General features: G+C 35.4%; 1 protein-coding gene across 8 annotated transcripts in view; it reads left to right on the top strand.

Moving 5' to 3' along the window:
* FNDC3A (fibronectin type III domain containing 3A) overlaps positions 1-26194 on the top strand; it is a 193156-nt gene extending 166962 nt beyond the window's left edge. For 6 of the 8 annotated variants that reach the window (XM_082365287.1, XM_082365286.1, XM_082365290.1 and 3 more), the window contains 12 exons: positions 996-1134; positions 1670-1738; positions 2554-2672; positions 3872-3977; positions 4065-4240; positions 5767-5880; positions 6562-6711; positions 6816-7099; positions 7203-7415; positions 9780-9946; positions 11125-11252; positions 23685-26194. In XM_082365287.1, the coding sequence (XP_082221413.1) occupies positions 996-1134; positions 1670-1738; positions 2554-2672; positions 3872-3977; positions 4065-4240; positions 5767-5880; positions 6562-6711; positions 6816-7099; positions 7203-7415; positions 9780-9946; positions 11125-11252; positions 23685-23999 (1980 nt within the window). In that variant the 3' untranslated portion in view covers positions 24000-26194. The remainder of the gene's footprint in view (positions 1-995; positions 1135-1669; positions 1739-2553; positions 2673-3871; positions 3978-4064; positions 4241-5766; positions 5881-6561; positions 6712-6815; positions 7100-7202; positions 7416-9779; positions 9947-11124; positions 11253-23684) is intronic. The other 2 variants (XR_014236917.1, XM_082365292.1) reach the window with 2 other exon arrangements.
* The last annotated feature ends 1461 nt before the right edge of the window (positions 26195-27655 follow it).

Here is a 27655-nt window from a genome sequence, read left to right as displayed (position 1 = left end):
TCTAAAGTGAAAAATATAATTATATTGAATAAATATAATTATTATAAATATGAATTATATTTATCTATTGCTGCACAACTTAGCTTGAAAAAATGAACATTTATTATGTCACAGTTTCTGTGGGTCAGGGATTCAGGACAAGCTTGGCTGGATGGTTGTGATGCAGGGTTTCTATGAGGTTGCAATCAAGATGTCAGCTGGGGCTACAGTCCTCTGAAGGCTTGACTGTGGCTGGAGGATGTGCTTTCAAGTTCACTCAAGTGAACTTTTTGCCAGGAGTCCTCAGCTCCTTGCTGTCTCTTGGTCAGAGGTTTTAGTTCCTCACCACCTGGGCTTCTCCATAGGGAAGATACACATACCATCATTTCTTCTACATTGTTTGTTAGAAGAAAGTCATTAAGTACAATTCAAAGGGAAGAGGAATTAACCTTTATCTTTTAAAGAGAGGAAATTCAGAGAATTTGTGGGCATTTTTTTAAACCCCTGAAGAATAATAAAAGAATAAGTTAAAGCAAGCCTAAAGCCCATCAAGTATCACCAGATAGCTTATAGCTTATAGCTTGTTCCAGTGATGACTCTTGTTTAGTATCAAAATGTTAGACTTATACTTGTATTTTCAAGACTGATTCTAAAAGGGGGTTATACCTGAATTTTCTTCATATATGCTAAGTCCCTTTTGTTTGTTTTTGTTTTTATTTATTTTTTAAATTGGGGTATAGTTGTTTTACTATTGTGTTAGTTTCTACTGTACAGTGAAGTGGAGTTCCCTGTGCTATACAGCAGGTTCTCATTAGTTATCTATTTTATACATATTGGTGTATATAGAGACGTGGATGGATCCCCTTTGTTTTTAATGCTGAGTCCCTTTTGAAGACAAGCAATCCTCACATAAATCATTTGACTGAGCCTAGTTGTCTCTCATCACTTTGTTCGTTAAGCCTATATCATTAGGTATCAAACATTAATTATTTTATGTCTTTGTGTTCTCATCATAGGTTATTGCTTATAACTCAGAAGGTAAAAGTAATCCAAGTGAAGTAGTTGAATTTACTACATGCCCTGATAAACCGGGAGTACCTGTAAAGCCCTCAGTTAAAGGAAAGATACATTCACATAGTTTTAAAATAACTTGGGGTAAGATATTATGCATACTTGTATATCATTACTTTTATATTTGATTAAAATGATTTGAATATTTAGATCATTTTTAAGATACTTGAATAAATTTGTTAGCTCAAGTAAGTTCAGTGAGAAATGTGAGACTCATTTACTGTTTGAGGATGGCTTTGTAGTCACACATACTAAGTTCAGATTTGATGGAGGAAACACTTGGGGTCCACTGTAGAACTTTGAGCAGGGGCAGCAATGTGTGAAATGAAAGATTACTGAACTTGTAGCTACAGTTTCCTGTCTCATCCTGGTTTTCACGAGAAATTAAAATCACTTATTCATTTAAAACAAAAATTAATTGAGCACCTGCTTATGTACTACCTTATGCAAAAACAAGAGAGTAAATGAGATGCTGGAGTTAATTTTTTTTTAAATCATTGCAGGTGATTCTTTTTTCTTTTAGAGCAATCCTGGGTTTGGTATTTTGTCTATTATGAGTTTATGTGATTTTTTTAATTGTATATACTCTGCCTAATAACACTTTTGCTTCTTTGGAAAGACCCACCAAAAGACAATGGAGGAACAGCCATCAATAAATATGTAGTAGAGATGGCAGAAGGTTCTAATGGTAAGAATATCTATTAAAAATTGATAGATTTATACCAGTCTACCTTTACTCTTCATGATTTTAAATTTTGTATAATCTCTTTTTTTTCTCTTGATTTTTTCCTTTGTTTGTAGCATTTAGGATTTTGCCTATTATGACCCACTTTAAGTTGTAATCTCCAGAAATACAGTGACTCAAATGCAAGACTGCTGTATAGCTATATTGTTTTCTTATTTTTTTCCCTCCTTTGTTTGCATTGCTCAGTTCCAGTATACCTAAAGTCTTCTGAAGGTTAGCTTACTCAGTTAGATTTATACCCAGATGTATCAGAAAAATCATCTTCTAAAATTTAACTTACATTATACTAGTTTTAGTAATAAATTCTTTGCCTAGTAAACTTTATTCTTGAATCACACATTTAACAATCTTTATTTCTATCAAATGGCCTATTTCCTTGCAAAAAATAAGGATGTCTTTTAATTAAGACTAAACTTCCTATGGTATTGGTTCTTTCTATTCTTTGTGTGTTATATAATGTTATTACCGGCCCAGTAAACACTTAAAATGTTTAATTAAAAGTAAATTATCAATCTAAGTCAAAGTCTGCACAGAGTTACAGAGATATTTCACTTCAACAAAGCCATGCAAATTGGTCTAGGAAGCTGCACACATAAAAAAAATTAGATCATTTCCAGGAAACTAAAAACAGGCTTAAATTGTTTCTGACAAATTACATAAACACTTACTTAGTGAAGCTAGGATACCTGCTATGTCCATGGTACCAAAATGTTAAACATTACCTGGTAGCTGATTGAACATAATTCTTCACCTTACAGGAAACAAGTGGGATATGATATACAGTGGAGCTACTAGGGAACATCTTTGCGATCGACTGAATCCAGGCTGTTTCTATCGTTTTCGAGTTTACTGCATCAGTGATGGAGGACAGAGTGCGGTAATACTTACATGCAGATTTTTTTTTTCCAAGTTTGGTCAAATGAGATGAGATCATCAGATGCCACCTCAAATATTGAAATAAATCATAAATGTATAACCCAGGTGGTTAAATTTATAGTGACCAGACTATTCTAATACATATAGTACTTAGCTTATGGTCAAAATTTAGTGAATATCTATTGTCTGGTTGCTGTTTAGCTTTGGAAAAATAAATATATGAAAACATATATTTATTCTTTTTAATGAATTATAAGCGTTTTGTTGAAAATGAGAGTACTGTGAAACTGAGTTGCAAGTCCTGCCCAACAGGCTTTGGATCCAATTGCTTCATTTTCTTTAATAAGAAAATCTTCCTAGATTTTTTAAAAAAGCAAACCCCCACTCCCCTCCCCCCACCAAAAAAAGACACCTATCTTTCTAATATAGCATCTATAGTATTCTTATATGAATGCCTTTCTGAATAAGGTGATGACCAAATATTTTATTTATGTTTGGAAAAAGTTTAAGTGCAGTGCAGATAATGAATATGGCACTGAGTTTGTGTCAGTGTTTTTAAGAGAAAGTTTTTTAAAATAAAACTAAAAGATTTTTTTTAACAGCATAGAAATTAAAAGTAATACCAAATACCTGGAAAGATGCCAAATACTTGGGAAAACTTACCTGATTTTTAAATTATTTTTAGGGTGAAGGAAAGATTTTTTTTAATAATAAATTAATGTTTAGGTTACAAATACAATCAAGTGGACAAAATAGTCTAAACCTCCTGAAAACACAGCAGATAGCATTTACAGAATGTTAAAACATCCTTCTTTAGAAGAGATTTGTAGAGCCATTTGGACATGATCAAAAATAATGTCCATTAGGTTATATGGAGGGGTTTTTTTGTTGGGTTTTTTTTGGGTTTTTTTAATTATGGAAAGAAGAGTTTTGGGGGGGGTTGGGGGTTTTTTTCTGGTAACTTTCTTTTTATCTAGTGGTCACATAATACATGTCTTTATTTGCCTGTATAAAATTTGAGTTTTAATGATTTAATTGGGCTTGATTTTATTCAGAACTTTATTCCTTTTCTGTTGATAGTCAAGTACAGTTTCAAATTATTGGTGCAATCTTTGTGTTTGTCTTATTTTCCTCTAACAAAAGCAGTCTGATTATTTGGCTTGGGGCATTTTCGTTTTGTTTTTGCTTTTGTTTTGGCAGGTATCTGAATCTTTACTTGTGCAGACTCCAGCTGTGCCTCCTGGCCCATGCCTCCCTCCCAGATTACAGGGTAGACCAAAAGCAAAAGAAATACAGTTACGATGGGGTAATTTTCATTTTGGTAATAAATTATAATTAAGTTAGTATTAAATATATTCCTCTTGTTAAATTGCATGAATCTTTCCACCTTTAGGACCCCCTTTGGTCAGTGGTGGATCACCCATTTCTTGCTATGGGGTGGAAATGTCTCCTGTAGAAAGAGATGAACCCAGAGAAGTTTACCAAGGTTCTGAAGTGGAATGTACAGTGAGCAGCCTTCTTCCTGGAAAGACTTACAGCTTCAGACTGCGTGCAGCTAACAAAATGGGGGTAGGAAGACTGAGCTGACTGAATTATCATCTCAGTGGTATTTCATATAACATACGTCATTGTACCCATTATTTGACCATTTTGCTTTCAACATGCAACTCCAAATTTTACAATTTTTAATAAGCCTCTGTTGATAAATAAGAGAGAAGTCAGTGTATACCATAACTTAATTGTTATAGAATCTTAGTATTTTCAAACCCCACTTACAATATGTGACACTTTGGACTTTAGCTGAGCTAAAGCTTGCCTTTCAGGCAGTGCTAATAGGGTTTACTTCGTAAAAAGAGTAGAAACATGATCATAAGATGAAATACTTAGAGTTATTAAGTGTTTTGAGGCTGGTTAAATGCAGCATTTACTTTTTTTTAGTTTGCAACTAGTTGTGATTCATTTTTTGCCTAAAGGAGAAAACTTACATTCTAAGCATTCTGGTTTTGTGTGGGTTTTTCTTTTTTCTTTTTTTTTTTTTTTCTTTTTTTGTTGTTTTTCTTTTTTTTGTGTGTGTGTGGGTTTTTAAAAAAAAATATATTATCTATGTACAACTCCATAAATGGACAAAACAGATGATATCTCCATTTTACTGCTGAGGAAGCTGGGGCTCAGAAAAGCTGATACCTGCCCCAGCAGTCACACAGACGAAGAAGTGGTGGAAGCCAGCCACTGCCTCAGACCCCAGAGCCAGCGCCCTTTCCACTCAACTGTGACACCTCCCGTCCCTCTGAATTAAAACTTCCCTAAGGACAAAGCACTGATTTCTTACTTTAACTGAGTTAGCACTGTGTTTCTTTAAACTACAGTATAATTAAAATTTCGTAAAATTAAACTGACAAGTCTCTCCCCTTTATTTCAGATTTTAGTAAACTGTGCTGTGTTTTATGTCTCATTCTCCAACTGAGTTCATTGTATCTGTAAACTTACTTTTAAATTTCTTACATGTCAGTTTTATATACTTTGTTGGCATTCCTTGCGTACGTCATTCCTTCCTTTCTGAAGTCATGATCTTGTGCAGTACACTGGGATTAACATCTTTAGTGCTAGTGTCTTTAACCTATATTTTCAGGTTTGTGATAACCTGTCAAAATCATCTTAATATTTGTTCTCTGTATTTCCAGAGAATTTACATTTTTACACCCTACTAAAGCTATTCTAAATTTTAAGATATAATTTATGCCCATCACCTCTCACGCCTTTAATTGGTATCATCTCTTCACTCTTCACAGAATTTCTTCGTATTTATTTGACCAACCCAATTGCTGAATGCCCCGCCCTTTTTACAAAAACAATTCGTGAAGTAATAAGGGGCAAGAGAAGAAACTACAGTAAATGAAACTTTAAAATACCCCACATATTTACTTCCATGATCATTAATTAAATCTTTACTTTCTGTGATTTCTTTTAGAATTTTATTATGTCCAATTAGTCTTAAAGGAAAGGGATGATGAATTTGATTATTTGTGAATATTTATGGAGAGCTGTGCAGTTGGTAGGTGAAAAATGAAAACACTGGTTAATATTTGTTTTTCTAGTTTGGACCATTTTCAGAAAAATGTGATATTACTACAGCCCCTGGACCACCAGATCAGTGCAAGCCCCCTCAAGTTACATGGAGATCTGCAACTTGTGCACAAGTGAATTGGGAGGTACTGTAATTTCCTTGACTTATATTTAAGTGATTAAAACAGTTTATATAAAAGAATAAAGATACTGTGCATTTTATCTCCATAAATTATACAAAGAGTAAGTCCTAGTTAAATTCACTTGGTAAAAAGTGAATTCTTTTTTCTCTTTGAATCATTTAAATAAGGTATATTTACATTACAAGTATTTAGATTCGTGATGTGCTTTGTATTTTATCAAAGGCTTTGTCTCGGTACTGAGATATTTAGCCACGGTGAGCTTAATGTTCAGAACAAACATTCATAGGAATTATTATAATACTATTTCTCTTATGTTTATTGTCTCTAGTATATTTATTGCATATAGTAATAATCAATGATAATTACATTTTCAGTTTCTTTTGAAATTTAACAAAGAAAATGTCCTTGTACGATTTAACATTTATATTACTTAATAGAATTGTTTTGAAGTATATTTACCTTAAAATACTCTTTCTAAAGTGATTCAGTCATATTTCTACTTCTAATTGAAAACAAAGTTATACTTTTTGACAAATCGTAAATTCAGGTGGCCTTAATGAATAAAAATGTAATATTGAACAGTTTAAATTCTGTTTTTTATATGCTCAGGTAAAGAACATTTTTGCCCAAAAGCTATTTAATCATGTCAGGACTTAAGACCTTTATCTTTTTCTTAATTTAAAGGTCCCTTTGAGTAATGGAACTGATGTCACTGAATATCGATTGGAGTGGGGAGGAGTTGAAGGAAGTATGCAGATATGTTACTGTGGGCCCGGTCTCAGTTATGAATTAAAAGGACTTTCACCAGCAACTACCTATTATTGCAGAGTCCAGGTAAAGGCGTTCAGGGCCTTGTCACTTTACTCTATCCAGAGTTTTGCGTTCTGTGAGCATTTTCATGATTGCGTCTTTACCTTTTGGGCTCTGTTAATTTGTAGGCTCTGAGTATTGTGGGTGCAGGCCCTTTCAGTGAAGTAGTAGCCTGTGTGACTCCACCATCAGTTCCTGGTATTGTGACTTGTCTTCAAGAAGTAAGTGATGATGATATAGAAAATCCCAACTATTCACCGTCTACATGCCTTGCCGTAAGCTGGGAAAAGCCTTGTGATCATGGTTCAGAAATCCTTGCCTACAGCATAGACTTTGGAGATAAACAGCCCTTGACTGTGGGAAAGGTTACAAGCTACATTCTAGACAGTTTGCAACCAGATACAACATACAGGTACACAGTAAAAACTATGTTAATTTTTGCCTAGACCAGAGAGACACTTTAAATAGAATAATCATAAACTAAACTTTTTCTTTTTTTTTAATATGGCACTTAGAATACGAATTCAAGCCTTGAATAGCCTTGGAGCTGGTCCTTTCAGCCACATGATAAAATTAAAAACTAAACCCCTCCCTCCTGACCCACCTCGTCTGGAATGTGTTGCCTTCAGCCACCAGAACCTTAAACTGAAGTGGGGAGAAGGAACCCCAAAGACATTGTCGACAGATTCTGTTCAGTACCACCTTCAGATGGAGGATAAGAATGGAAGGTAGGTGTTTCTAATTGCTTCTTTATATAGTTTCTCAGGTCTTAAGTCCGTGAATTTTTTTTAACAATAGAAGTAAATTAAGTTTTAAAAAACAGAAGTCTCATAAATAATTTTTAAGTATGCCATTTTTGAAACATCAGAAGACATAATGAAGATTTTCTGTTTATAATTGTGAGGGTGATGCAAGAGAGAAAAAAATAGGGGAACTATTCTTTGGCTCTCATCTCTAACCCATTTTCTCTCTTCAAGCTAGTAAAAGAAACATAATCTGTGCTGCAAAATAATCTCTTCAGTGCTTGTTTCCAGCAAGAGGCAGTTTTTACAGTAAATCATTGATTGGCTTAAGGCCTTTGAGATCCTTGAAGGCAGGGATTATATCTCACCCTCCTCCACACCCTCACAGGGCCTGCACACTAAGTGAATGCAGTAGTTTACTTCCTCACCATCAGATCTTAGACTCTCTGAATAAATAGTCCAGTCCCCTGGCTACTCAGGTTCTTCTCTGTGCTACCATCCTTTACAGTCTCGTTACATCCATGCCATATTTTACCCCACTAAATCATGCATTTGAATTACAGTGTTACTCAAAATAATTGTAGTGTAAATTATTCAAATTCCAATCTGGGGTAGTTTATTGATATTATATCCAAAATAAACAATGCCATATATCTTTCACAGCTGTTACTCTAATCTTTTAAGAATTTGGGGTTTTTTTGTTGGTTTTTCTTTTTTGTGTGTTTGTTTTTTCACTCAATTTATTAGAAATAATTTGTATGTCTGATAGATTCAGAGTACCAGGGACAGTATTTCCCAAGATTACTTTGTTTTTTGTGTTGGGTTTGTATCTTAGCCAAGTATTCAATAATGGAATATTCAAGGTACTTGTATGTAAGTACTCTCTATCAGAAGTACTTACACATTTAAAATAGCATACAGAATTAAACATACTGTATCAACAGTAAGAGCATTACACAGAGCAAATAGTATTGATCGTTTCCTGAAATCTTTGCCTCTATGAATGTTAGCCTTTGTTCTTGGCAGAATTTTATGTACTGTTTGTAGCCTTATCTCTAGAAGGAAATTCTTTGCCTTGCCACAGGTTTTTGGTATAGCCATTTATCTTTAATATATGTTGTTATTGTTAGGTGAATTAATTCTTTAAGTTATTTTTATCCCCTTTCTAGCATTTACATTTGGGGTAGTAGTGCAAGAAGGTTTACTGGAAACAGGTTTAATTGGTGTTTGGTTGAAAGATAATAGAACAAAGATTCTATTAAATATAGATTATATTAGTTTATATTCTTATTTTAGAACTTTAGCCATAGTTAATATTTAGCTAGCATCTAGAGAATTGTTGTAGGGTATGGGGTATGGCTTATGGTCTTTGGCTGTGGAAAATAAATAAATTAAAACGTTTTATTGATATTGTAAATTTACCATATAAACTTAATGCATTAAATCAATTTAATATCTTTAGTTACTTTCTTTTGACTTTTCACAACTCTTTACACTTGCTGTGGGATCATGTCAGAATGCTACCTCAGCTGTTCCCTGACCACAGGTCTTATCGTTCAGCTTTTTTCGACAGTGGTTTTGCCACTGGTTGTTTTCCTATCATTTAAAAAAAAAAAAAAATTGGAGATTCAAAAGGCAAGGCTTACGTAATTACTGCTTCTTGGATATACTCTTACTGAAGATCATTAAATATTTCTTCATTTTTAATCTATCTACAGTTTTCAGACTGTTAGAACTATATGAGTATTCATTATTCATTCCTCAGTTTCCAAAAATTTTTAAAATAGCCAATCAAAACTTTGGGGAACATTCAGCATACGGATAACATATATGATGTTAAACTTTCCATTGAACAGTTCAAGTGGATAATTTATGGGAAATTATATATTATCTCATACTGTTATGTAAATCTTAAGAAAACCTCACCAAATCAATTAAAATTATGCCTGGGAAAGGGAATTCTCTTTTTTATGTGACAAATTGTATGCCTATGACTCTAGTTAGAAATAATTTATAATGAAAATTGTGATGTACTGAGTATCCTTTAAAATGTATACGTTAAAAAACAGCAGTCAGAAACAAAGCTTATACCAGAAGCCTGAAGAGAAAAATTTAGCAATAAATTTTCAGGAAACCATGTCAAATTGGGAAATTTACTCATTCTGTGATTTTCATCATCTGATGAAAAAAACACAGATTTATTGTGTGACAAACCATTCCTGGCATTAAATTCTAGGAGTAACTTATTACTCCTAAATAATGTCCGAACTGTATTTTTTTTAGTGGTTTTTAAACGTTTTTCATAAGGTAGTCAAGGTTTATTTTTCATAGGAGTCATTTCCATTTTAGGTTTATATCCCTGTACAGAGGCCCATGCCATACGTACAAAGTACAAAGACTTAATGAGTCGACATCTTATAAATTCTGTATTCAAGCTTGTAATGAAGCGGGGGAAGGTCCTCTTTCCCAAGAATATATTTTCACTACTCCAAAATCTGTCCCAGCTGCCCTGAAAGGTAAGTTATACATCCTCAAAGTTATTTTCTTTAATAATAAATTAAATGCACTTTTCATAAAGTACTTTTGTACTATTAAAATTTATCATCCAGGATGTGTCCAACATTTAAATTATAAGAAGGAAATTAGAAAAGCCTACCTACTGGGACTTTCACTTAATAATAAAAGCTATTTTATCTGGCATATTGATAATCAGACAAGTGCTGGTTTTTGTCACTGATCTTTTTAATAAACATAAAAGTGCTAAATTGAATAGGTAGGCTAGTTTTCTAATAGGGTCATTTGCTGTTTCCACTATTGTTACTTAAAAAAAATCATAATTCTGGTTGTTTTGAGTCATTGCTGTTTTCATTCATTTGGATTTCAGGGAGAGAGCCAGGTCATCTGTTTAGCAAAACATAAATAAATACTTAGTTAACTTGAATTTTTAAATCAAATTTACATACACACACACACATTTGTGTATATATTATATATTTAAAATTAATTTCAGCAGGGTTCTTACTTTAAAATAACCCTGGAAAGTAAAAAATACTAAAATTCCTCACCCTCTGAGGACAAATCACAAAGATTTCTAGTACAGTGTCCTGGATCATATCTTGAATGTATTATTTGTTAAGCAGATCCATAGTTAGCAAGACTGTTCTTTGAATAGTCTTTCTAATAATGCTGATGGATTTCACTGAGTTATTTTTCTGTTCCCTCATCTGGTTTAGTGTCTCTTTACCTTAAGAAGATTGCTGATTTTAACACCTTTGTACGCCACTATTGAGTGAGGCAGTCATATCTGTGGTCAGGCAGCCAGGGGTATTTTTCAACTCATTCTCTTAGAAGGTTTCTTAAATTATAAAATTTCACGTTCTAGTTATGCTCTTTGAAGTACCGTTAAAAGATGTAGAACTGCCATTGGCTTTTTTTAGCTCAGGGAATATAGTACTTATCTTTACAGATCTTTTAATCAGTCTGGCCATTGGAGTGCTTGTAGATTGTATGGCCTGGAGATGGTAAGAGTTAGCCATTGACCATTTCTCTGCAAATTTCAAAAATTCACTGATATTTATTTCAAGTTTGTAACTATGTTTTAAAGTCTGTTGATTTTGATTGAAACAAGTGTCTGTGTGATGTGCCATGTTAAAAATCAAGTAGAGCAGATTTTATTTATATTTGTTCTCTACAGCCCCCAAAATAGAGAAAGTAAATGATCACATTTGTGAAATTACATGGGAGTGTTTACAGCCAATGAAAGGTGATCCAGTTATTTACAGTCTTCAAGTTATGGTGGGAAAAGATTCAGAATTCAAACAGGTATGTGCCAAAATATAATTCTATAGATACACACTTTCACCTTTTTCATTTTTATGTATTTTCAATGCAGGATTTGACTACCTTTATCTTCCTAATTCAGAAACATTTGTTCAGTGCTTACTATGTTCCAAAGATTAGTAACTACACAGTCTATCAGGATTCAACATCTTTTGGGTGTGAACTGCACTTAAACAGAGTATTCATTCATTTGACAGGTATTTATTGAACTCTGTGCCAGGCACTCAGGATACAAGTGAACAAAAAGTCCTTGCCTCTGTGCAGCTTACATTCTAGTAGAAAAAGAGATTCCAAAAGCAGATAAACACATCAGTATATCGTATGTTAAATAGTGATAAGCACAATGGAGAAAAAATAAAACTGGATAAAAGGATTAGGGAGTACTAGGGCGAGGGACAGCTAGTGCTATTTCATATAGGGCAGTCAGGTGACATTTGAACAGAGACCCAAAGGAAGTGAATATGGGGAGAAGAGTGTTTCAAGAAGCAGGAACAGTAGGTGCAAAGGCCCTGAGGCAGGAGCATGCTTGTTAAATTTGCTGTACAAGACGAAGGCCACTATGGCTGGGGCGGCATGAGCAAAGGGAGGAATAATAAATGAAGTCAGGGCTTTAATGGTAGAGGGTCTATGAGCGGGCATGGAGATTGGTGTAGGGTGATTTTGACCAGAGTAGGCACATGATCAGACACAAGATCACTGTGACCACAGTAGGATGAGGACAGATGCAGAGACAGCATTGAAGAGGCTTTTAGTGTTAGTAATAGTCATAGTTATAATGAAGTGTTGTAAATATGACAATAGACACAGTTATTATGGAAGCCTAGAGGAAGTATCACCTTCCTGGTGAAATTTCAAAGATAGGTTCCTGGTAAACAGTGAACAGCCGATGAAGTGGGCAGCTGTCAGTGTTCATTATGACTTTTATAAAGAAGTTTTTATGCAACTCAAAAGCCTTATTTCTGTAAGCATTTCATCTGCTTCTCCCTTTTTGCTGTTAACCTTCTTGATTTTGAGGGCTTTTAAGTTGGGTTGTTTTCATTTTAGGTTCTTATCTTGTATTTTCTTTTCTCACTATTAAAAAATCATTCATCTGTTTTATTTCACTCTTGTGCTTTTATAACTATTAATAATAGAATACCTTTCAATAAGGTATAATTTTTTCCTTTCAAGTTTTGCTAAATATGGAAGCATAATTTCTTAACTGAAATTACAAAAGGCCCCAAAGAGTCTGATTAAATTTGGCATGTGATTGTTTTTCTTTATTAAGCCATCTGCAAATTGACATGATAATTAGATTTGAATATGATTTACAGATAAGCAGGTTTCCTTCCAAGGAGGAAACAAAATTAATATTAAAGAAAATGTAATTGCATTACATGTTCAGAGGAAATAGGGAACCCACATTTGAGTAGTATATGAATTTTAATAAACATATCACTACATGAAACAGCAGTGCTAATTCTAATTTAACTTAAAAGCTAAATTAACCCTATCACCAATTTTGCTTTAGATTGTAAGCATACTGTAAAACTTAAAATACTGATTTCCTTAGAACTTCATCATATATATGCTCATCTAAATCTCTTAAATGTTTATAAAATTTTATGATTTATTGGCAAGTTGTATTCCAAAAGTTTGAAGGTCATTTTTTTAAGAGTTCAATCTCATTCATGGGATTTTAATATTTTACTTAAAATTGACTTGCTATTCAACACACATGTATTAAATACGACATATGAAGAATTTGAGGGGGCTACATTATTAATAAGTTACTGTTCTGATTTCAAGAAAGTTGTTTATTAGACGTTAGCAAGGAAGCAGAAATTTTATAATCATGATATTCTATGTAAGCAAATAAAAGGTCATGATAAAGATAAAACATAATTTATAAAAAGGAATGATTTTTTTTCCAGCTGGACTTTGGAATGTTTTCCAAAAGGATTATCATTAAAGGGAGTCTTTCTGGGGGGCTGATGAGCTTAGGAGGAACCATGAACTCTCAAGTATGACTTGAGTAAGGCTCAAGAATGGAGTGTGTACAGTGGGGGAAAGCGGGGCATATGCTGCTGGGATGAATTGGGAGATCGGGGTTGACATATATACACTAATATGTATAAAATAGATTACTAATTTTTAAAAAAAGCTAAAAAAAGAAAAAAGATTGGAGTGTGTAGTGGAGGAGGCCAAGTCTTGGTGGGTCTTCATTCTACAGCAGTAGGAACTGTTGATGTTTTTAAGAAGAGGATTATTATTTATAAATTGGTGGTTGAGTTTCTAGGCTAGCCTATTAAAACCTGTTTAACCTGTAGTGTTGCTGGGTTTGGGGACCTGGAAGCAAATTAGCCTAGCAGCAGCCAGTACTTAACGACCCTGGGCCAAACTTAGAAACATATTGATTGATTGCTTTACATTCTTCCCTTTCTTCATCCCTCTTTGATCAGTCAGTGGCTTTCACCAAACTCTTGCTGCCTTTTTCCTGCTCTGTGCCCTGCTCTGCAGCACCTCCCCAAGGCTTGGCCCCATTCTCTAAAATTACACTCTTCCTCTGACTCTTGCCTCCCTCTCTCACATACATCGTAATTCTCATATACACAGTATAACTGACCTTATTGCCATTAGGAGAAAGACTCTTTCTATGGGAAAATTCACGTCAAAAGTCGAGTGTCTGCTGGCTCTTTCATCCTCCCAGAAGTGTATACATTTTTCAAAGCAAGTGCTTTTAAACCAAAAGCAGCATTTCAAGTGGTATAACAGGGTGAAGTGAAAATATTGGGGGACAGTAGAACCACCGTCAAAGCAGATAAGCCCCATCTGGGAGTCTGTACCTAAGACAGTTCTTGTGTCCAAGCTCATTAATGTTACAAGTACCAGAAAAGTTAATTCAGATTGGCTTATAAAGTATAAATACTTTTAGGGAGAAGCCTGTAGGTAGGCAGGTTGATCGAGGAGCTTAATGAAGTCATCAGGGACATAGTTTCTCTCGGTGCTCAGTGCCTGCCATGGGGAACTTACACTTCCTTATTCACATTCAGGGAAAAGATAGCACTTGGGTTACAAAGCCATCCCTGAAGCAGTGACTGTGCCAGGGCATAAGCCAGCCAGGGCCCACCTCTGGAGTTAAGCCTCAGCCAGCTTCTCCTAGTACATGGGCTGTACTTTGGATACCCCATACAAAATTAGGGTATTGTTGGCAATATAGGAGAACGGTTGCTGGGACAGTGGCCTGTTGGATTCTATACAATTTCTTCCTTTCTTAAACTTCTGAACTTGAGATTCTCAAAAACAGTTGTTCCTCAGAGTGGCCTGCAGACCTAATAAACCTGAATGTCTAGGAGTGGAACCCACAATTCTGTTTTTCTTTTGCTGCTTTAGTTTCTTTGTTTTTAAGTTCCAAGTGGTGCTTAAGCACAGTAAATTTAAGAATTGCTCTAGAGATAGCCTCATCCACCAGAGGACAGACAGCAGAAGCAAGAAGAACTACAATCCTGCAGAGCCTGTGGAAAAAAAACCACATTCACAGAAAGACAGACGAGATGAAAAGGCAGAGGGCTATGTACCAGATGAAGGAACAAGATAAAACCCCAGTAAAACAACTAAATGAAGTGGAGATAGGCAACCTTCCAGAAAAAGAATTCAGAATGATAGTGAAGATGATCCAGGACCTCGGAAAAAGAATGGAGGCAAAGGTCGAGAAGATGCAAGAAATGTTTAACAAAGAACTAGAAGAATTAATTAAAGAACAAACAAACAAAGATGAACAACACAATACCTGAAATGAAAAATACACTAGAAGGAATCAGTAGCAGAATAACTGAGGCAGAAGAACGGATAAGTGACCTGGAAGACAGAATGGTGGAATTCACTGCCATGGAACAGACTAAAGAAAAAAGAATGAAAAGAAATGAAGACAGCCTAAGAGACCTCTGGGACAACATTAAACTCAACTACATTCGCATTATAGGGGTCCCAGAAGAAGAAGAGAGAGAGAAAGGACCCGAGAAAATATTTGAAGAGATTATAGTCGAAAACTTCCCTAACATGGAAAAGAAAATAGCCACCCAAGTCCAGGAAGCGCAGAGAGTCCCATACAGGATAAACCCAAGGAGAAACACGCCAAGACACGTAGTAATCAAATTGGCAAAAATTAAAGACAAAGAAAAATCATTGAAAGCAGCAAGGGGAAAATGACAAATAAAATACAAGGAAACTCCCGTAAGGTTAACAGCTCATTTCTCAGCAGAAACTCTACAAGCCAGAAGGGAGTGGCATGATATACTTACTTAAAGAGATGAAAGGGAAGAATCTACAACCAAGATTACTCTAACCAGCAAGGATCTCATTCAGATTCGAGGGAGAAATCAAAAGCTTTACAGACAAGCAAAAGCTAAGAGAATTCAGCACCACCAAACCAGCTCTACAACAAATGCTAAAGGAACTTCTCTAAGTGGGAAACACAAGAGAAGAAAAGGACCTACAAAATCAAACCCAAAACAATTAAGTAAATGGTAATAGGAACATACATATCAATAATCACCTTAAACATGAATGGATTAAATGCTCCAACCAGAAGACACAGGCTTGCTGAATGGATACAAACCCAAAACAATTAAGTAAATGGTAATAGGAACATACATATCGATAATCACCTTAAACGTGAATGGATTAAATGCTCCAACTAGAAGACACAGGCCTGCTGAATGGATACAAAAACAAGACCCATCTATATGCTGTCTACAAGAGACCCACTTCAGACCTAGGGACATATTCACACTGATAGTGAGGGGATGGAAAAAGATACTCCATGCAAATGGAAATCAGGAGAAAGCTGGAGTAGCAATACTCATATCAGATAAAATAGACTTTAAAATAAAGAATGTTACGGGGCTTCCCTGGTGGCGCAGTGGTTGAGACTCTGCCTGCCAATGCAGGGGACACGGGTTCGGGCCCCGGACTGGGAGTATCCCACATGCCACGGAGCTGCTAGGCCTGTCAGCCACAACTGCTGAGCCTGCGCGTCTGGAGCCTGTGCTCCACAACGGGAGAGGCTGCGATAGTGAGAGGCCCACGCACTGCGATGAGGAGTGGCCCCCGCTTGCCCCAACTGGAGAAAGCCCTCGCATAGTAATGAAGACCCAACACAGCCAAAAATTTTTTAAATAAATTAATTAATTTTAAAAAAATGTTACAAGATACAAGGAAGGACACTACATAATGATCAAGGGATCAATCCAAGAAGAAGATATAACAATTATAAATATATATGTGCCCAACATAGGAGCACCTCAATACACAAGGCAACTGCTAACAGCTGTAAAAGAAGAAATCAACAGTAACACAATAATAATGGGGGACTTGAACACCTCACTTACACCAATCGACAGATCATCCAAACAGAAAATTAATAAGGAAACACAAGCTGTAAATGACACAATAGACCAGATAGATTTAATTGATATTTATAGGACATTCCATCCAAAAACAGCAGATTACACTTTCTTCTCAAGTGTGCACGGAACATTCTCCAGGATAGATCACATGTTGGGTCACAAATCAAGCTTCAGTAAATTTAAGAAAATTGAAATCATATCAAGCATCTCTTCTGACCACAACACTATGAGATTAGAAATCAATTACAGGGATAAAAAACATAAAAAACACAAACACGTAGAGGCTAAACAGTACATTACTAAATAACCAAGAGATCACTGAAGAAATCGAAGAGGAAATCAAAAAATACCTAGAGACAAATGACAATGAAAACATGACGATCCAGAACCTATGGGATGCAGCAAAAGCAGTTCTAAGAGGGAATTTTAAAGCTATACAAGCCTACCTCAAGAAACAAGAAAAATCTCAAATAAACAACCTAACCTTACATCTAAAGGAACTACAGAAAGAACAAACAAAACCCAAATTTAGCAGAAGAAAAGAAATCATAAAGATCAGAGCAGAAATAAATGAAATAGAAACAAAGAGAACAATAGCAAAGATCAGTAATACTAAAAGCTGGTTCTTTGAGAAGATAAACAACATTGATAAACCATTAGCCAGACTCATCAAGAAAAAGAGGGAGAGGACTCAAATCAATAAAATTAGAAATGGAAAAGGAGAAGTTAAAGCAGACACCACAGAAATACAAAGCATCCTAAGAGACTACTACAAACAGCTCTATGCCAATAAAGTGGACAACCTGGAAGAAATGGACAAATTCTTAGAAAGGTATAACCTTCCAAGAGTGAACCAGGAAGAAATAGAAAATATGAACAGCACAGTCACAAGTAATGAAATTGAAACTGTGATTAAAAATCTTCCAACAAACAAAAGTCCAGGGCCAGATGGCTTCACAGGTGAATTCTATCAAACATTTAAAGACGAGCTAACACCCATCCTTCTCAAACTCTTCCAAAAACTTGCAGAGGAGGGAACACTCCCAGAGTCATTCTGTGAGGCCACCGTCAACCTGATACCAAAACCAGACAAAGATACTACAAAAAAAGAAAATTACAGACCAATATCACTGATGAATATAGATGCAAAACTCCTCAACAAACTACTAGCAAACAGAATCCAACAACACATTAAAAGGATCATACACCATGATCAAGTGGGATTTATCCCAGAGATGCAAGGATTCTTCAATATATGCAAATCAATCAATGTGATACACCATATTAATAAGTTGAAGAATAAAAACCATATGATCATCTCAATAGATGCAGAAAAAGCTTTTGACAGAATTCAATACCCATTCATGATAAAAACTCTCCAGAAAGTGGGCATAGAGGGAACCTACCTCAACATAATAAAGGCCATATATGACAAACCCACAGCAAACATCATTCTCAATGGTGAAAAACTGAAAGCATTTCCTCTAAGATCAGGAACAAGACAAGGATGTCCACCCTCACCACTATTATTCAACATAGTTTTGGAAGTCCTAGCCATGGCAATCAGAAGAAAAAGAAGTAAAAGGAATACAAATTGGAAAAGAAGAAGTAAAACTGTCACTGACAGATGACATGATACTATACATAGAGAATCCTAAAGATGCCACCAGAAAACTACTAGAGCTAATCAATGAATTTGGTAAAGTTGCAGGATACAAAATTAATGCACAGAAATCTTTTGCATTCCTATACACTAATGATGAAAAATCTGAAGGAGAAATTAAGGAAACACTCCCATTTACCACTGCAACAAAAAGAATAAAATACCTAGGAATAAACCTACCTAGGGAGACAAAAGACCTTTATGCAGAAAACTATAAGACAATGTTGAAAGAAACTAAAGATGATACCAACAGATGGAGAGATATACCATGTTCTTGGATTGGAAGAATCAATACTGTGAAAATGACTATACTACCCAAAGCAATCTACAGATTCAGTGCAATCCCTATCAAAGTACCAATGGCACTTTTTACAGAACTAGAACAAAAAATCTTAAAATTTGTATGGAGACACAAAAGACCCCGAATAGCCAAAGCAGTCTTGAGGGAAAAAAACAGAGCAGAAGGAATCAGACTCCCTGACTTCAGACTATACTACAAAGCTACAGTAATCAAGACAATATGGTACTGGCACAAAAACAGAAACATAGATCAATGGAACAAGATAGAAAGCCCAGAGATAAACCCACGCACCTATGGTCAACTAATCTATGACAAAGGAGGCAAAGATATACAATGGAGAAAAGACAGTCTGTTCAGTAAGTGGTGCTGGGAAAACTGGACAGCTACATGTAAAAGAATGAAATTAGAACACTCCCTAACACCATACACAAAAATAAACTCAAAATGGATTTGAGACCTAAATGTAAGACCAGACACTATAAAACTCTTAGAGGAAAACATAGGAAGAACACTCTTTGACATAAATCACAGCAAGATCTTTTTTGATCCACCTCCTAGAGTAATGGAAATAAAAACAAAAATAAACAAATGGGACCTAATGAAACTTAAAAGCTTTTGCAAAGCAAAGGAAACCATAAACAAGACGAAGACAACCCTGAGAGTGGGAGAAAATGCAAACGAATCAACGGACAAAGGATTAATCTCCAAAATATATAAACAGCTCATGCAGCTCAATATTAAAAAAACAAACAACCCAATCCAAAAATGGGCAGAAGACCTAAATAGACATTTCTCCAAAGAGGACATACAGATGGCCAAGAAGCACATGAAAAGCTGCTCAACATCACTAATTATTAGAGAAATGCAAATCAAAACTACAATGAGGTATCACCTCACACCAGTTAGAATGGGCATCATCAGAAAATCTACAAACAACAAATGCTGGAGAGGGTGTGGAGAAAAGGGAACCCTCTTGCACTGTTGGTGGGAATGTAAATTGATACAGCCACTATGGAGAACAGTATGGAGGTTCCTTAAAAAACTAAAAACAGAACTACCATATGACCCAGCAATCCCACTACTGGGCATATACCCAGAGAAAACTGTAATTCAAAAAGACACATGCACCCCAATGTTCATTGCAGCACTATTTACAATAGCCCGGTCATGGAAGCAACCTAAATGCCCATCGACAGACAAATGGATAAAGAAGATGTGGTACATATATACAATACAATGGAATTTTTACCTAGCCATAAAAAGGAACGAAATTGGGTCATTTGTAGAGACGTGGATGAATCTAGAAACTGTCATGCAGAATGAAGTAAGTCAGAAAAACAAATATCGTATATTAACGCATGTATGTGGAACCTAGAAAAACGGTACAGATGAACCGGTTTGCAGGGCAGAAGTTGAGACACAGATGTAGAGAACAAACGTATGGACACCAAGGGGGGAAAGCAGCGGTGGGTGGGGATGGTGGTGTGCTGAATTGGGCAATTGGGATTGACATGTATACACTGATGTGTATAAAATTGATGACTAATAAGAACCTGCTGTATAAAAAAATTAATTAAGTTAAATTCAAAAAAAAATGCTCTAAAAGTTCCAAGTTCACTTACAACTTCCTCAACAATAATAGAGGGGAAGAATGGTAGAGACGAGTTACGTGGTTATTTGTCCATAATCAGTTGTTTTTGAGGGTTTTTACTGTTCCCTTCATTTATTGATCACTACAAAATAATTACTTGCAATAATACATTCATAAGTTACAGAAGGATCACATTATGTGACCATATGTGCCAAATTATATGACAACATATGCCTTATTATTTGTCTTAATGAATACAGTTGACCCTTGAACACCACAAGGGTTAGGGGCACCGACCCCCAGTGCAGTGGAAAAACCACATATAACTTTATAGTCGGCCCTCCATGTTCACTGTTCCACATTCATGGATTTGGCCAGCCTCTAGTTGTGTAGAACTGTAGATTGTACTTATTGAAAAAAGATCTGTGAATAAGGGGACCCTTACAGTTCAAACCCGTGTTGTCCAAGGGTCAACTGTAATTACTTTTAAATGCAGTCAAATCTATAATAAATCTTAGGGAAGTTTTGACTAAGTCTGCATTCAGTCTAATAGTAATGTATTGCTGAAATCATTGTCTTACACTAATTGCTATAAATAATACAGACTGTGTGTATTACTCATTATAAGATCAGATTGTGGATATGTAATGTACGCAGAAAGTAGAAATAGTTCAACAGAATTTGTTCCTCTGTAATGACAGCTTCAAAAGTGGTTGTCTTTGGTAGTAAACATGTATACTTTTCCTTAAAAGGTAACAACAAGGACTGTCTTGAATTTTAGTATGGGTACTTGGTAAATTAATCTCGCGAACCAAATAGATTTTTAGAATGCAGATATAGAGGAAGATATAAATAGGTAAAATAGTGATTTCAGTCTTATTGGCCCCAATTCTACAGTTGTTATTTTCTCCATGCTGTGATATATTCACAAAGCTAAGGTAAGGATAAATACCAATTTATGAAACTCTAAGCTTTCTATAAAGGTTTTCCTATAAATTCTGTTGCAGGTGGTGTACTATTTCAAAGTTCTTGGCCTGCTAGATATGCACAAACTTTACAAGCTTAAATTTTAGTCTGCATTTCTCAGTTAAACAAAGAAAGTGAAAACAGTAATGTCTTACCTGCCATCGTCTTAACTACAAATCTGCATTAATTTATATTTGCCACATTCTGCCTAAGTAAATGGATAGTTGATTGATAGCAAATATAAAGGGGATATTTTAGTTTTTCTTTTGTTTTAATTATATGTAATACTATCTGTGAGCAATAGCTATGGACCAAAAAATTATGAATTTATTAGAGTTTTTACTTGCCTTCTTGTTTATTAGGGCCACAAAATTTGTCTTGTCAATATGAAAGGGGGTGGTGGAAATGGTGTTACTCATTTTAATTCTTACTTCTCATTCTAAGGCCTAACCCAGCTATCTTGAGCTTGAGACTCTTTTTGAATAGCTTCACTTAGATCTATAAAACTTTTAAAATCAGCTCTAGCAAATGTATCTGTTTTCTTCAGTCCTGAATCTACAGTTACCTATAGGATGTCTCCCTGTTTAGATATCTTCCCAACATCTAAAACAAAATTGAAAATTTGATCTCATCATCTTCCTTCCCAGTCTCTCCTCTCCACCTTCTTCCTCATTCGTCAGGATCATAAACACTAACATCATTTTGGTCCCCAAGCTTTAAAACTCTTGGAAGATTTTTTTTTTTTTTTTTTTGCCTGCCAACTTTTATTAAAATAAAAGTCACTTTTTAAGTGATCCATGAAAATTATACCAGGGCCTCATAACTCGGCAAGAGCCCTTGTCATGCCCAACTCCCTCAATCCCTCTCAGCCTTATGATCAGGATTCCTTAAACAGTTTAAATATCACACACTGCAGTGGCCCCTGTAGAATTAAACTTAAATTTCCAACTAGTGGATTAACATATTCCTCCTTTCAATGTCAGATCTCTTCACCTATCACCCTCATGCCATTTGGTGAGGTTTTTTTCCTGATCACATTACCACGCTCATTTGGAGACAAATGGAAAGTAAAGAAAATTTTAAAGACGAAAATAAATATCACCCATTATACCCGTAAGACAAATACATATTTTTTATTTTTACTAAACTGACTTCATTGTATGTATACTGTTTCACACTGCTTTCTAATACAGTCTTCTGATTTACTTAAGTTCATCCTTTTACTGTCACTGAGACATAAATCATTTCTACATTCGCACTTCCTGAAATGCTCATATGCGTCTTCAGAACTAATTCATATTCAGCATTTTTTTAAGATTTGTCTTAAAGCTTACTTTTCCAATAGAAGTTCATTTATATATCTTCTCAGTATCTACTGATATACATTTTGATGTATACATAGTCAGTCCTAATATAGTGGCTTTTCATTAAGTACCTATTATATGCTAGATTCTGGAGACACAAAAATGAGGGAAAGATCTTACCTTTCTCCTTTGGAAGCAAACCAGTATGTAAAAATGTAGATTCACAACACAGATACAATTGAGGCTACTAAAATTGCTTGAGGGAATGCTAGCCCACAGGTTTTGGTTGATCTCTTATATAACCCACCAACTAGCTGGGGAAACTCAACTGGGAAATCACTATGAGTCTTGGTCTTTTCATTTAGAGAATGAGTGAAGGGGTGCAGTAGTGGAAGAGATAGCTTCCATATATTGAGCACTCGCTATATGCTGGGCACTGTGCTAAGAAGTGCTTTAACAAGTATTAGTTTATTTCATTCTCGTAATTACCATACAAGATAACTACTATTATGCCCTGGAGGAGTGTGCAGTGGTAGAGCAGAGCTTGGACCCAGTTCCAATACATATCCTCTCAATCACTAGCACACTGTCTTGAAAAATCTATGGAATTCCATTCTTGTTATTTCCCTTCTAAGGGATGAGCAGAGGAGTTGGGTTTTAAAATCCCATTCTTGGATTCTAAGTGATCTCTCCTTTTGAAGTTTATAAAATGATTTGCCATAGACACCTATAGAGAGCTCTCCTTTTTCACTTATTGTTTCATTTAGCAGATCTGTTTGAAACTTTACAGAAACCAGTTATACAAAGATATCATGGGAGAGCAAGGTTAGACACTGTTCCTCCTTTCATGAAATGATTTCACAGAAGTTTGACTTCTTACATTTGGTGAAACCAGAGAAATGCCCGTGGACTGATTTTGCTTGTTCTCTAGCTATTCTGGGGACACATCTTCACTCTTCAGCTGGTCTGTAAGCTCTGTGAGGGTAGATATCACATCCTTACTTTACAGATTTCTCCAGCCATTATACAGCAAACAGTTGAGTTCTTTAATGGATAGGTATTTTTTAAATGTCATTTAAAAGATACAAGCAGTGGCACTCACTAGCTTCCATGTCAAAAATAATTCTAAAACTAGCCAGTTTTAACATAGATTTTCTACCCAGCCTTCCCATATAATTCTTTTTCTAATGTCTTACTATCAGATTTACAAAGGGCCTGACTCTTCATTCCGGTATTCAAGCCTTCAGCTGAACTGTGAATATCGTTTCCGTGTGTGTGCCATTCGCCAGTGCCAAGACCCTGTGGGGCATCAGGACCTCGTAGGCCCCTACAGCACAACAGTGCTCTTCATCTCTCAGAGGACTGAACCACCAGCCAGCACCAACAGAGACACTGTGGAAAGCACGAGGACCCGGCGGGCACTCAGTGACGAGCAGTGTGCAGCCGTCATCCTTGTGCTGTTTGCTTTCTTTTCCATTTTGATTGCCTTTATCATTCAGTACTTTGTAATCAAGTGAAAATATAACTTTATTTTTAATATTGTATTACATTTTATTTTGTCGTGTACTAAAATTATTTCTGTATTGCTTTTACAAAAACAGTGACATTTAGCACTGGCAATGAGACTATAGTACATCATTTTTGCCATTTTTAATGCTTATTTTGTTAGGTAGAGGCTGGCACTTTATTAGAATGCAAGCCACAGAAATAGCACGTTTCGGTTTTTTGTTCGGTTGGGGCTCTTTTTCTTTTTCTTTCCTTTTCCTTTTTTTTTTTTTCTTCTTCTTTTTTTGACATGCCTTCTTGTGAAACAAACTTTCTGAGAGGCAACAATATATAATTGATACTTTGACCAGTCAGCATGAGTGTAACAGTGACAACCTGATCTGTTTGTTTTAATTATTACCTAGTGAAAAATTCAGAATGATTAAAATTTACACTAACATGCTATATAAAAATGTTAAAGTATGATGCTGTGAAAGCAATCTAGTGCTATATTTCTACCTCCTCATTTGTCTTAATTTGGTAAGTGGGATTATGATGAATAACTGGAGGGGCTTAGCAGACAAAAACTGGATGAAAGAATATGCATGGAAAAAAGAAGCTTCTTGTTTGATAAATGTGGAGTTCTTCATTATAAGTATATATTCACGAATTCACAGATAAGTCACTTAAAGAAAGCACAGACAGTTTACTTGGCCTAAAAGTATTTTAATGTTTACTCAAAAACCCATCTTCAGGTCTTGAGAACATGGAAAAGAACAGAGGGCTTTTACATACTTTTTAAAAGTAATCATAATTCTGAATTTCAAACCTATTTAATTTGGTTTTGTGAGCCTTTGAACTATATGTGTGTGTATAAGGACATGCACATACATATATGGCTTTATATATACCAAGTGTAGAAATAGATATATATACATATACACACACACACTCTCACTCCATCTATCTGGTACAGGCTAATTTTGAAGAACTCCCATAAGTTTTGCTGCTTCTCCCATAACTACTGCCATCACCATCAGAATTCATAATCAAACCTAACCTTTTGTTTGGGGCACCAAATCCGAAGACAAAATTAATTTGCACCAGTAAACTTCAAGCTGCTTTCTTTCTTGAAAAACTAATGTTTAATGTAATGTCTGTTTGGATACTGTTCCAGTTGTTGATTGCATGTGGTTAATGTTGCATTAGAGCACTTTGCAATTACATAATTCGTTAATGTTTTGTGAGCTTGCATTTGTGAGTTATTGGGTGATCAGATTGAATTTTGTCAAGTATCACATTGTACATCTTGCATAGATGTCCATGACTGCCAGTAATAATAGTTTGTAATGAAACTATCTAAAATTCTTGTTTTATCACATCTGTTATCTGTGAAACACTTGTAACTAGCCTTTTTAATTTATTATTTGAATTTTAGGATAGTGAGTCACTAATTTTTAGTTGCTGAGGTTAGCAGTTTCGTGATTACTAAGCACTTCTGTCAGTCTTTGAAAAAAAGGACGTATGTTTTGTGCTTTGAAGATCTCTGAAGAATTTCTTATATTAGAATGAGCATGTATTGTAATTGTTTTATGTCAAATGATCTGTGCTGTAGAAAAAACATTAACCTTTGTTCAAAAAAGAAATGGATAAACTTGGCCTTCCCAAGTGGTAAGAATGATCTGTCACTATAAAATACTGTATGTTTACATTTTATTTAAATTTAATCTCTTATGTGTAGGCTAACTTCCCCCAAAACAGTGATTCAGATTGTTTTCTAGAAACTTCTTAAAAGTGCCACATTTGGCAGTACAAATGAGTTTGAGTGTAATAGCCCAGAGATTTCTATATAGTTGAATGTCTAAAATGGTAAAATGTGCCACTGTGGCAGTTGCAGTGGCTTATGTTTTTCATAGTAACTCAAATGAACTCCTATTTTTGATAGTAAATGTCATTTAATAGTGTACTTGCCATTTGAGCCTCACTGCAAAATTAGTGCAGAGGAGAAACAATTTTTAATGTAATCTTGATTTTACCTCATATACTGTACATTCCAAAAACTCTAAAAACTTTTTAAAGATTATAGATACACTACCAAACGTATCACCTTGAAATTGTATAAGGTTGAACTTCATACAAATGAAAAAATATAATCTCATAAAAATACATAAACTATGTAGCAAAAGTATCTTTAAAATCCATGGAAAATAAAAGTTGTATAATTCTTTTTTGAGATGTGTTTATTGTATTCATAAACATTATTTGCTGCCTCTTTTGGAAAATAAAATGTTAAGGTCTCCCCTCTTGCAGTTGGCTTACAGCAGTTTTCTCAAAATATTTAATCCTTTAACATGAGAGGATCCATATTCAAGAAGGTCAAGTTTTATCCTAGTGACCTGATTCTGTTGCATTATATGTATACATTATATGTACATTATACATTATATGTATTCTTTTATATATATATATATATATATATATATATATATATATATATATATATATATATATATATATATATATATAAAGGAAACAAGATATCTAATGAATAAGGATGGGTCTGAGGTAAACTTTCCATTGGAAAGAAAATCGGACCACACCTCACGTATCCTGCATTCTTTACCTACTTCTTAGTACCTTCTCTTTCCCACCTACAGGGGCCCAGAACCTTCCTATTACTGGCACTGCAATCTGCCCCCAGGTCTGCTCTCCACCAGAAAGTTCAACGTTCCCATCTACTTAATACCATACCAGAAAGTTCTCACATGCACCAGGACATTCAACATTCCTCCTCACTTATCTCGTTAAAATTTCCATCCCACAGACCTCATCCAGGGATACATTGCTTTTTAAAATCCAAGTGGGGCTTCCCTGGTGGCACAGTGGTTAAGAATCTACCTGCCAATGCAGGGGACACAGGTTCGAGCCCTGGTCCGGGAAGATCCCACATGCCACGGAGCAACTAAGCCCGTGCGCCAGAACTACTGAGCCTGTGCTCTAGAGCCCGTGAGCCACAACTACTGAGCCTGTGCTCTAGAGCCCGTGCTCCGCAACAAGAGAAGCCACCGCAATGAGAAGCCCACGCACCACAACGAAGAGTTGCCCCCCGCTCGCCGCAACTAGAGAAAGCCCGCACGCAGCAACGAAGACCCAAAGCAGCCAAAAATAAAAATAAAATAAATAAATTTAAAAAAAAATCCAAGTGGATCTCCAATTGCCGCAAATGCAGGCACCACTGTAAAGTTTACAGTGTTAGGCTGGGGAAGAGGAGATAAACTTTGGATGCAGGAGCATCACTCCACGGAAGCAACTGAGTTGGAATCTAGCCTTGAGAACAATATGATACTTACGTTATCACCTTTTTTTCCTGTAGATTGGAAATAGGAGTATCACATGTTGTACTTGAGCATTTTGTGGGTTGGTTTCCAATGCAAGTACCTTACCATCATCATCATGAACAGATTCTCTGCAGGAGGAGCCCTTGTGTATGGTGGCTCAATTAGGCAAACAGACTGCAAGAGGAAATGGGTCCCCAAAACCTAACACCAGTCTTCCTACAATCTAACCACCTACCATCAACATAGGTGATGATAGTGCCTTGTATTTTTTAAACGCCTTTTGAATATACAGTTTTAGGATAATCTATATGCCCTCAAGAGTATCCCTTTATTCACTCGTTATTTTCTCC

Source organism: Balaenoptera borealis, assembly GCF_965194805.1.
Source record: "Balaenoptera borealis genome assembly, chromosome: 18".
Classification (NCBI taxonomy): Eukaryota; Metazoa; Chordata; class Mammalia; order Artiodactyla; family Balaenopteridae; genus Balaenoptera; species Balaenoptera borealis.
Note: the sequence above shows the minus strand (reverse complement) of the source record. Positions and strands in the feature narration are given on the sequence as shown.